This window comes from Cynara cardunculus (genome assembly GCF_001531365.2).
Source record: "Cynara cardunculus var. scolymus isolate 2C chromosome LG 9, CcrdV1, whole genome shotgun sequence".
NCBI classification, from domain to species: Eukaryota; Viridiplantae; Streptophyta; class Magnoliopsida; order Asterales; family Asteraceae; genus Cynara; species Cynara cardunculus.
The window spans coordinates 6,785,044-6,797,514 of NC_037536.1; the positions used below are offsets into that span (position 1 = coordinate 6,785,044).

General features: G+C 36.9%; 2 protein-coding genes across 3 annotated transcripts; one reads left to right on the forward strand and one right to left on the reverse strand.

Annotated features, from left to right (window-relative positions):
• Positions 1-736: 736 nt before the first annotated feature.
• On the reverse strand, positions 737-3,207 carry LOC112517711 (flocculation protein FLO11). The gene is given in 7 exon segments (XM_025125094.1): positions 737-801; positions 875-934; positions 1,025-1,099; positions 1,178-1,867; positions 1,965-2,147; positions 2,679-2,934; positions 3,031-3,207. Coding segments are annotated over 7 exon segments (1,506 nt in total).
• A 4,115-nt stretch (positions 3,208-7,322) lies between these two features.
• Positions 7,323-10,800, forward strand: LOC112517990. Of its 2 annotated transcripts, none has more exons than XM_025125465.1 (5): positions 7,323-7,771; positions 9,312-9,490; positions 9,642-9,948; positions 10,124-10,234; positions 10,459-10,800. In XM_025125465.1, the coding sequence occupies exons 1-4, from the start codon at positions 7,364-7,366 to the stop codon at positions 10,202-10,204; spliced, it is 975 nt and encodes a 324-aa protein (XP_024981233.1). In that variant the 5' UTR covers positions 7,323-7,363; the 3' UTR covers positions 10,205-10,234; positions 10,459-10,800. The 2 variants fall into 2 exon arrangements, with proteins under 2 accessions (XP_024981233.1, XP_024981235.1); XM_025125467.1 differs by having other exon boundaries at positions 10,468-10,800.
• The last annotated feature ends 1,671 nt before the right edge of the window (positions 10,801-12,471 follow it).

The window sequence follows — 12,471 nt, forward strand, 5'->3', positions numbered from 1 at the left end:
TATATATATATATATACTTTTTTAGGTAATAAAAGCACTTGTAACCAATTAGAAAGAGTTTTAAGTAAAAAAACATAAATTAGTTTTATTGTTTTCAAATCCTACGACATTCAAACCCTTGCAGCCAACAACATCGATTCCCTTCACCACCTCTCACCGTCCCTTCGGTGTCTGTTGTCCATACTACCAATCATTGTTGTTGGCCTCTACCATCAATCTCTTCTTTTATCTTTTCTTTTTTGTTTTTCATTGGTTCTTCCTCTTTTACAACAATTTAGCAAAGTACGTATAAACAAATAAGAAAGAGAGAGAATCTAAAAACATATAAAAAGGCAGATCGATGGCAGGAGCCAACCACCGTGATGGGTTAGGCCAATGATAAAGAACGGCTGACAATGGGACCGAGAGGAATAACATCAAAATGACATGAATCAGATGCCTTCAAACCATGAGTTATGCATCATCCAACCATGCTCATATAATATGAGCAAAATAATCATTCTATTAATGTACTACAAGTCAACTAAGCAAGTTACATCCATTTTTAAACACCCATGTAAAGAAGATGATGATGATCAAGGGGAACTAGCCAAACAACAGATTGGTATATCAGTCCTAATGTTTCAGTCTAATCTCAAGAAACAAAAGAACTTGTAGTAAATAGAACACCATTTAATGGCAGTAATTACTATATTTGCACCATGTTAGCAAATTATCAGCTCAGCTGTTCTTGTTATTAAGCCACTCGCCCTTCAACACCGCAACTCTCATGATCTGATCCTGTAGTCTTGCGGCTTTTCACTGTGAACATAATCAATCAGTAACTTGAAGATGATTCATGTGTGAATAATACCAAAGTTATAAGGAAATATACCTGGACTAAATACTTTGATGCATTTGGTTATTGATGTCACGGATGTCCTCGAATTCGGCCCTGCAGCGGTCAAGAACCACTTTAGAACTTCTATTTCTATTTCTACACTGAAACATATGTAAGCTTTAAAAGATGGAGCTAATTTGTTACCTGGCATATTCATGTCTTGCTCAGACCGGATTTCGGTCACTGTGGAAGACATTCCTGACAGAAGTTCATGATCACCTGTGCAACCATCCACCAATTTGTCTGGTGATCTAATGGATAATGAAGAAAAAGGGTATTAGAATTAGTTGAAAAGACTGAAATTGTCCAAGTGAAGAACAGGTGGTGAGTGTTACCCTGAAAGAGACTCTGGAGAAGATCCAGTAGCTGGCTGGCAAAAGTAGTCAAGTCGATCACCATCAAGATCGAAATCACCCAATAAATCAGTAAGATTGAAATCTACTCCTAAACAGTCTAAATTAGGCAAGTCAAAATCAAAGGCATTGTCTTCTATTTCAGATGGAGATCCTGTATTCTCGTCAGAAGTTAACATCTCTGAACTGACTGCTGCCATTTCAGAACCATCGAAGTCCAGTCTTCCTTTGACATGATCCCTTTTAGTGAACCTTTGTGCACTTGACTTCAATGGTGAAGAAATGCAATGATTCCTCTCAATCGAATAGTAAGATACTTGTTTCATGGGACTCACTTGGATGGTCTCAGAAGTGATAACAGTGCGATTTGTTGATGTGATTTGCTGAGGTGTGATGGTTTTCTTGTTACTAGAAGGTGGAGTTTGATTATCAACAGGAGAGATAGATTTGTCGATTGGAGAAGGTGAGGGTGTTTGAGGACCAGGAGAATGACTGGATGGATTGAACAAACACTTGGCAACACTAGAACCTTGAACCAATGATGATTTAGTAGTTGATGGAGCTGGGGTGATTTGTAAAACAGTTTCTTGATTACTTGATGTAGCTGTTGGTTGTGAAACCAATTTAGTAGCACCTGGAGAGTGAAACATGTTAGAAACTAAACTCAGCAATCATATAAAAGAATCATATGTAGATCAAGATTTATTTACCAGATGGTTTGAGTTGGTTGCCTGACGGTTGAATGCGCGATCGCTTTAAAGCTAATGGGGCACCAGAGACATCTTTTGTGCTTTTCCTTCTCTTTGAATTCGGTTGACTCGTGGTTGGTGTTGAGAAATTTGTGACTTCTGATAGAGAGTTGGAAGGTCTGGATGTTGACATCATGACTTGGGTGTCGTACACCGGAAAACTCGCTGAATCAAGTATTTTCTTTGTTAAAATAACTTAAAAGATATACAAAGGTTGTTAAATGTTGAGCAATGAATCAAATACGTTCACATCTGCAACCATCACTCAAGATATACAAAGTTTCTTGTTGGATCTTCTGAATATAAAAGTTAACAACTTTATGGTGCTATCAACCAATGAGCATAAAGGGTGGTTCTAATTTCTGAAATTGACCAATTGAGCAATCTGTGAGGTCAATCATGGCCATCCAATTTCACCAAGTGATTTCAATCAAGGGAATTAGGGTTCTCAACTACACCATAATAAGCTTACGACATCTGAATTACAAACACATTAAAGGGGTAATCAAGAAATAAGCATAGGATCGACACCATAATAAGCTTATGAACATTCAAAAAGGGAAAAACTAAAATTTCATGAAAACAAAATTTAGGGCACGAAGTGGAGCAACAAATTCCAAGTGCAGATATAAATTAAACAGTATTCATGCGTTTTAAGATTAAATTGGGTTCAAAATAATGAGCGAGAATTATTACGTGCAGGGGACGCCAAAGTATTCCCCGCCGACAGAATGGGCATAACCATCGGAGATGGCAGAGGAGCGGCGGCAGAAGCAGAAGCTCCGCCAACATTATAAGCATTCATCGCATCTTGCATTCCACGCAACAACGTTTGCACCCGAAACTTCTCCTGCTCCAATCGGTTCTTTTCTTGATTTAAAATCACTTTCTGTTCCTTCAAACAAATGTATTCATCCAACATATCCCCTAAACTCAACAAACTCTTGGGCGCCTACACAAGAACAAAAAATTCTTCAGCTCAAAATCCCCAACCACGAAGAAAATGAACAATCACAACAAGAAAACGTGAAAATGAAGAAATGGGTACCTCGTTAACCGGTGATTTGGAAATAAGAAGTGAAGCTTCAGATCGGAAAACGGATCGAGTCCGAACAAAATTGTTGTCAGATAGATATCTATCGACGATAAACGCGACTTGAACTGGGGTTACCTTTCCTTTGCCTACTGCATTCTCCGACCTTTTGGATTTGGTTTGCTTCCCCATTTGAGTTCCGATGTCTGAAGCCTAAGTGCAGGTTGAAAGGAAGAGATCTGCGATTGAAGAAGGAGGCATAAGAAGGAAGGAGGAAGGGCGGGAGTATTTGAAAAAAATTGAGATGGTGTAAAAATGGTTTGTTTAAGGAGGGAAAGAAGTTTAAGGTTTCGGCGCTAAACATTAAGTGAAACATTGTGAATTACATATATACTACTTCAACTACTGGACCCATTACAGAATTAGTCCCTACTTAAATTATTTTTAAGTAAGAGGCTCTTTGACAATTGCTGAATGGTTTGCTGCAAAATGATTAAGAGGCTCTCATGATATAGTGCAAAATGAAATATAATTGTTTGGTAATTGTATACAACGAAATTAGGGCACTTAATGGTTAAGGGAGATTCATGATACAAAATCATTCAGAGAATTTTAAAACCATAAAAAGGCAAACTTTTTTTTTGTCAAACAAAATTCACCTCTTAATGATTAAGAGGTTGTCTTTTAATGGAACTATTAAGTGGTAAACAAACAACTACTTTGTACATATAAATTATCATATATTATAAAAAAAAATTATATATTTTATTGAATTTATCATTTGTTATTTAGGTGGCGTTTGTTTTTTAAGAGGTGCTGAAGTCTGAAGTCTGAATTCACTTCTGAATTTTAAGAGGTGGTGCTGAAGTCTGAAATCTGAATCAATTCATTTCAATTAAATTTAACTGAAATATCCAATCATTTAAACGAAATTGGTGTTCAAACGATCCAAGCTCACAATGGAAATCAGAAGGCATGTTCTGTTCTTCTTTTCGATTACAGAAAAAACCCTCTTCTAGAAATCAAAATTATCACATCACACCCACATGAAACAGTCTCTAAAACCTCCTTCAAATCATCTCCAAATCAAAGCTCAAGCAACCCTGATGTAGTCCCCAAGCTTCGATTCCGAAGGATTGAACGAAATCGATGCCGAAAAACCCTAGGAGGTAGATGAAGGAGGAGGCAGTGCATCCGATGCTTTAGGAACCGGAGACGGTGATCGATCGACGATACCGACACCGGAGTGGAGAAAGGGTGGGAGGTGGTGCCGGAGTGGTGGCGGGTGGAGGTGGGGTTTAGGGAGAGAAATGGAGGTGGTGGAGGAGGGGAGCGGGGAGGAGAGGGAGAGGAACATGGCGGAGGGTAGGCGAGAGCTTGAGGCGACGCAATTAAGAGGTTTTCAGACTGCATTTTACCTCTAAATAATTCAGATGAAATCAGATGTTTTAAGCACTTAATTTTAAAAAAAAAACAAACGCACTTAATCCCTCAATGTCTGACCGATTCAGACATAAGAGGCAATTAAGTGCTTTTTTTTTTAAAACAAACAGCACCTTAGAGTTGGTTGATACAAGTCTATGTATTTACTTTGATAAATTATATGCATTTTTTTTTGATGATTTACAAATACACAACTCAAGTGCTTGGAGGTTGCAAGTTCGAATCTAAAAAGAAATAAAAATCTCTTTGTGGCCATGAAGGTTTAAATGTGGTGACTTCATAGGTGGTTTCTTTGGGATTAATCGGCTTAAATAACATATTAGGTATCCAAATTAATCAATACATAAGTCATTTTATGTATTGATATTTTAAACTAAAGTGTTAGAAAATATTGTCATTTTGTAAATAGTGAAGCAATGACAAATAATTCTGAAACGTGAATTTCAAAAACAGAAATGTTGGTGTAGAATTGCAAAACCTAAAGCTCAAAAATTTATGCATAAAACCCAAGAGGGTTTTCCAACATGGGCTTCCAATCCATAGTTGAAATTAGTGATGGACAAATCGGTCCGATCTGGTTCGGGACCGGTCAAGGACCGGCATGGCCCGGGATTAGGACCGGTTATGAGACCGGCTCGGGTTTTTTTTTAAAACTAGTCGTTTATAGCCGTTAGGTGGTCGTTTTATTGGATTTTTTGTCTTCTAAACACTATAAATAAGTGTCTTGGTTAAGGGGTTTACATACCAAGTTCTTAATTTGCAAAAAAAGGCAAAAAAAAAACATTCACAATTTGGAAGACAATGTAATTTGAATTATAATAAAACGCATTTTTAAAATGTAATTGAGTGACCAAATTACAAATTTTATAATGTATTTTAAAAATCTATCATTAAAAAAAATAGTATGGGACTAGGAACGGCCTGACTGTAACCGGTTATAACTAACCTTAACCGGGCTCAACATTTTTGACATAGGCTGGGACCGGTTACGGCCGACACTGTTGAGGCCCGGAAATGGTAAGGCTTGGCCCGACCCGACCCATGACCGATTTTTGACCCGTTGAAAATTTGAAATAAGTAAAAGAGAGATTATTAGTTGGATCAGACTATTTCAAGTTTTAAGTAGGATTGGCAAAAAGATTATAGTGTAAAGTTTAACAATTATTTACAAAAATACCTCACAAACTATATTACTTGAAATTTAATTTTAGAATTATGAATTTAAATTATAAAAACTTAAAATTGTATCTAAGATATTGAAATCATTCAAACTTTAATTACAAAAATCTAAAACCATATGTTATCATTTAGGTTATGAAATATTTGATTTTCAACTTTAGTCAAGTAAGCGTATCACTGGTCGAGCCTCCGCAGATAAAGATTATGAAACTCCGAATACTTCAAAAGACGTAACTTCCGTAGTTCATAATTTTGTCACCCTAAATAAAAACTCAATTTTGAATCTACTGTATTAGCATATATCGTTAGGTAATCCATACCGATGGCTGACCGGTGTCCATGATGTGGAATTATCTTTGGTGTTCCTTTCATCGTCTCAACGATATTGTTATTCACTAATTTGATTTTCATTCATACACATGAAATAATCTAGGAATCGAATATGTGGAGATTTTGGTTTCATCGTGCATTTGGTATAATCGAGATATACACGAGACTAAAAGGGTTTTAGAAACTATAACGTAAGTTACGAGACTAAGTTCCTCATTTGGCTCTGTCATCGAGAAACCGTAAGGAAATATTATTAGGGTCAAGTATACCTACATTCTTCTTGTTTAAACAAACAAGGTTGTCCATTGTATTGCTAGGGAATCGTGTTTTCTATATAGGTTTTGTGGTAAGCATGAAACGAATTCTACCCCAAATTTTCACGTATTTGTGTGATTGATTAATTGTGAGCTAAAGAAAGGTTCTGATTTGAGCTTCAAAAGATAAAATAAAAACTACGTAAAACACGCTTGTTTATGTTAACTTGAGTATGGGCTCACTAAAGACCTTTGTATAGCAAGGTTCAAGGGTGTCACACCCTTAAATGGGTATGAGGTTGCGACCTTAAAGATGGCACACCCTAGCATGGATCGATGTCTTTGATGAGTGCCTGGTGCGTTAAGTGAGTGACTAGTAAGATCCAGTGCCTTAGTGCTTCAACGTGTAGTGATAAGTGGGTGTTTTAACTGATACTGGTCAGAGTGAAAATCTTGATAGTGGTCGTTAGTGTACTTGTCAATTGTCGATACCTCGTTGATAACCACTCTCATCTCAACTACCATCTAATAGGAGTTTGTCTTGATTTTATATGGACATAACAATATCATTTTATAGGGCAAGAGCATAACATATAGTTATATATGAAAATCAATATACGGCGCCCAACAGTTTGTACGTTTCGATGAATGACCTATGGAGTTAAGAAAAATGTAGTTCCTTTTGTTAACCTGGGTGTCTTGATCGACTTTGGCGTACCTCAATTAATAACAGGTTCCAAAGAATAATCAAGAAAATCGCAATGACATTAAACAACTCGAACGGGTACATATAAGGAGACCTTGAAAATGTAGTTTTTTTTTATTAACATGGATATCTAATCTGTTATGCGAGTCGACTAATCCCAGGGTGACCGGAGTCATTGCAGATAGCCAAGAGTCATTGCATTTGAACCGTGGCCAAAAGGGGATTTTTATTTCTCTTTGGATTTAAACATGGTACTTCCCGATATTTTTTACCTTTGGAATAAAGTTCAAACCAATCAAGCACCACCGTTATGATTGAAGATGTAGTTTTATGAACAATTTGTAGAGGACTTTTTATTTTATTTTATAGATATGACATAATAAACCTTGGTTTTTATCAAATACTGAAACAGTAAAGCGATAACGTTCATACAAAGATGAATCAAGACCTTCTTCTCCCATGGCGTCCGTGCCAGACCTTCCTCCCTCTTCCCTTCCCGTCCACACTTGCTCCTATCTGCACAAGAAAACCCACCACGCTCCTTATCCGAGCAACTCTCCAGTCCGAAAAAACAGCAGTTCTTACAGCTAAAGAGAAAAGAGAGATGAGGAACGCCAAAAGAGACGAAAATCGATTGTATAATTGGAGGGAAGAAGTCGAAGAAAAGTTACTGAAGAAACCCAAGAAGGAATTTAAGTCTTGGAAGGAAGAACTTAACCTTGACAAACTCTCTCTTCTGGGTCCCCGATGGTGGATTGTCAAGGTCTCCAGAGCTACCGGTAAGGATACTGTTGTAAAGATGATGCAGGCACTCCATCGCAATTTTCCTGATGCTGAGTTTAAGGTATCACCCTCTCCTGTCATGCTTTATATTGATTTTGCAGAATGTGTTGTCAATTGATTTGAACTGTTTGATATTGTGAAATCACCATAGATTTTGACCTTGAGAATGTTTTGGAAGTTCAGAATTCTTGTAAAGAGTACCCTAGGTAGGGATAGAGACCCTTTCAGAATACATTTTTAGTCCAACTTGTGTTAGATTTGTTGCCTTGGCAAGAGACAGCCTCTTTTGTACACAGAGAATACAACATAAAATCAAGAATCTAGTTGTAGAAAATCCCCCTTTTGGATTACAATCTACAACAATTTAAGCCTCCTAGATTAATGCTACAAAGTTACACCCTCCTTAAGCTGAGAATTTTTCATTTCCAACTTGGATACAGTATTCTCAAACACTGAGCTAGCCAGTCTGTTTGGTGAGAATGTCATCAACTTGTCCCTAAGTTTATGCTTGATGAAATATCTATCCACGTGGACGTGTTTTGTTCTATCATGTTGAACCGAGTTGTGAGCTACATCTATTGTTGATTTATTATCTCAGTAGAGCTTAATAGGATCTTCACACTTGATTTTCAAGTTTTGTTGGATGATTCCGGTCGAAGTAATTCACATCCACCTTGTGCCATTGCACAAAATCTTGATTCAATACTAAGGTGTAATAATACTTTATAAAAATCCCCCTTTTTCAATGTGCCACCTAAATTCTTAGAAAATATTTCAACCTGCCCAAGGTCTTAATCATAGCTAAGCAATACTAACGACTTGTGCTCCTTATCATCCTTGGTTAGTATTATGTCATCTACAGAGACTATTAAGGTTTGAAGGTAAACAGCCGCTGACTCCAATCTCAATTTTCAACTCATTCACAACCCATGAAGGGGTTGCGAGTATATACTCACAATGTCTTGTTCCTTTTGGTGATCTTACTGTCATCAAGATTTTTGGTGTAACTGTGATTTACAAGAGATTGATGGGGTTTTGGTTAAGCTACAAATACAATATGGGTTAGTAGTTGCAGAGTGCATGCTCATATAAGCTAACTTAAAACCTGAGCTCCCTATTAAGCAGGGGTCTAGGGGTAGCGTCCCTTGCGGGTTCGGGGCAGCACCCCAAAACCTAAACAATATGCACCAAGTGTCCTTAAGAAAGCAAGGTCAGAAAACCAGAAGGCAAAGTCTTGATTAATAAGACTAAGGGACCGTTTACCGAACGCTAACGGGGTAAGTGCTTACCGGGTATCATGACAATGACCGAGAATCTTACCTGCTAAGAGGCATAGAAAGGACCAAGAATCTTACCCAATTCACTTTTTCAGATTTTAGACCAAACCACATCAAACCAAACGAGCCTAGTGTAGAACTTTGGTTCCATGGTACAAAATATGTATAATCGATCTTTTGGTTATGATGTCAAACCATTTACTTCCGACCCTCATGATTATTATTTCCAACCCTCCATACTACTATGAAGAATTTATATTTCTGTTGATTGGGGAAAGAAGGAGCTTATGATCAGTCTTTGATGCATTCCTGATTTCATGGCAGGTATATGCTGCAGCTGTCAATGAGAAAAAGAAGTTGAAGAACGGTTCAATCTCAGTTAAACCGAAGCCTCTCTATCCTGGATGCGTGTTTTTGCATTGCACACTGAATAGGGAACTCCACAATTTTATAAGAGAATGTGATGGGGTTGGAGGATTCGTTGGACAAATGGTTGSAAACACGTAAGGTCTTCTTCTTCTTGGCATTCTCATGCTTTTCAATTGCAATATCTCCTTCAATAAGCCACTCTAAAAACAAAAACAGCTGCTAATTTTAATTAATACTGATCTATGCTTTTAATCATGTTGGTTTTTCTTGTGAAATTTTTTGCAGAAAGAGACAGATTAACAAACCAAGGCCCATAACTGATGCTGATATGGAAGAAATATTTCAAGAAGTGAAGGAGAAACAGGAAGCGTCAGATAAAGCTTTTGAAGAAGAGCATGAAGTTGGTCATGAGTTGGAAATTCTTGATAAAAGATTGCTTTCACTTTCAGATCAAAAGCTAGTTGCAGCAAAGACAAAAGGACAATCCAGAAAACCTTCAGGGATTCTTTTAGGGTCAACTGTACGAATCGTGTCGGGGGCCTTTACAGACTTCACAGGCACCATAAAGAAACTAGATAAGAAAAGAGGAATGGTATGCATTCCTTTTTTGCCCTTGTTCCTATACCTGCTGAAGATTCATGTGCACTTAAACTTGGAAGGACTAATTGGTCACTTGTATGTAAATCTTGAAACGTAGAACTAAAAAGAAAGTTCCTTTTGGCATTCTTGGAAGCTTGATTTGCACTTAAAAAGATCTTCTTTTGCAGGCAACGGTTGGGTTCACATTGTTTGGGAAGGAAACTCTTGCGGATTTAGATCTCTGTGAGATTGTAGAAGAGCAGAAATGATGCAAATAGGCTACATCTTGATCTCAAGTGGTAAGTTTTTAACCAAAACTTACATTTAGGAGTTAGGACAAATTTGCCCTTAACAAGCAGTAACATTTTCTCATTTCCAAGAAACAACTCTTCTAACTTATTTGGGTAGAGGTCAGGTCAACGTACATCTTACTTCCAACCCTACTTACGAGTGAGACATAGTATCACCTGTTGTCAACTTGCAAGAATTGTTGCTTTTTCGCATTTTAATGTTACTTGTTCAGTTGTTTCAGGTGGAGTGGAGTGAATGATCTACATTATGAAGTGGGCACTGGTTATTGTAAACATTGATCAAACTCGTAGGCGATTCAAGAACCTGAAACGACCCACGACCTGCATCCATCTATCTATTCAAGATTGCTCATCTCTTTGGATGATTACTGACCAACTGTCATGCAGTAACTGCTACTAGTTTTTAATTTGTCCCGTAAATTCTCTATGTCTAGATCCTTGTCGGGAAACCTAAAGTAGCAATGAGTTGCATTGTGAGTTGCAAGCACAACTGTAACTAAGTGAGCTCTACTCATTGTATGGATCGGGTTTGATTTAAAAGTTTATTGGCCGAACTCAAGTTCACAGATATTTAGTTTGTTAGATCTTAATGTTAGAGCCGGCTAGATTTGGACGCTCTCTTAAATATATGATGGAACTCTCATTCTCTCTTTGATAGCTTTTTTGAAGAGTAATCTAACGGGGGTTTACATGTTCTCACTTGATATCGGAGTTAAGGTCTACCATCGAGAACATATTTATCTGTCCAGTCTCTGTTGGAGGGGGCGTATTAGAGTCTCACATCAGTTAGACATGGACGAACTGTTTATTTTCTCAAGGGATCTTTTGCAGAACAAGCTTATGAAGTTGCATGTATTCTTACACTTACTATTATTGTTGAAGAGATCTTGTGTGTTTTCACGCTCCTTTGAGAAAATGAAAAAGAGACAAATTTCTCATTTGTTTTGGTCGTCGAATATGATGAAATGAATCAAAAATGGGGTTTTGTTTAGGAATGAAATTTTGTTAGAGGTGTCCATATCTAGTTCATCATCATGGTCCGTACTGATCAGATCATCTCTAAAATATACGAAGAAGTCCATATATTTGAGATTTTTTTTTCTATTAAGCTAGGGTTATATAGACCTCCAATTTTTTCACATTAAATGTGATAACCGGGTTATTCGGTTATATTGATTGGGGTTGTTTTTTAAAAGTAATGGTAAGTGGGGGTTTAATGTGCTTAAAATGTTATTATATATGAGATATTTGTCTTATCTCATGGGTGAGTGTGATTAATTATTTTAAAAACCTTCACCGCCTCATTGTTTTAAAGTAGTATTATTATGAGATAAGTGTCTATTATCTCATTGGGATGTGGATGAAGTAAATAAGAAAGATAAGAAAGCTTTTCTGTGTGTTTGTTCTCTTGAGTGAAAAACAGACCTGTAAAGGAGAGGAAGAAAAGTTGATTCTATGACTTCTATTTAAAATGTTGTTGTTGTTGTGTTAATTCATTTTCATCTACATGAAAATAAAGTGAATTTAATTTATCAACTTTTCTTATTTGATATTTGAAAATTGAACCGTATGGTTCTTACATGAGGATGATGATAAAACTGTTTTTGGATGTTATTTGAGCATGGTGGTGAGACTGGGTATAAAATCGTATGGTTATTTAAATGAGCAACTGTTATTAAACTGTTTTGATGCTATTATTGGCAAAATGGTGGTTTTTATCATAATTATATCATATGACGTAATAAGGGTGACATAATCAGGAGCCGGGTAATTTATAATAAGGGTGACATAATCAAGAGCTGGCTAAACTTGAAATAAGGGTGGCATAATCAGGAGTTGGGTTAACTTGTGATAAGGATGACATAATCAATTTTTGGAAATGATGATTTTTTTGATCATGAGGTTTTGTTATCGCATCCTTATGATGCAATGATCATGAGTTATCGCATCTGTGTGATGCGAGAATTTGGATTATCGTATCCTATTGATGTGATAAAATGATTTGTTTTAAGATAGCGTTTGGTACGCAGACTGGATGGGATGGGACGGGACGGGACTGGACAGGACAAGGCTAATTGTCTGTCCTACGTTTGGTACGACTAGAACAAGACTGGACTAATTGTCTGTCATGCGTTTGGTAAGCTGGACAGGACGGGACAAAACTATTAAAATGACCAGATTGCCCCTAAATGTTGTTTAATGTTATTATTGATCAAATAATAAAG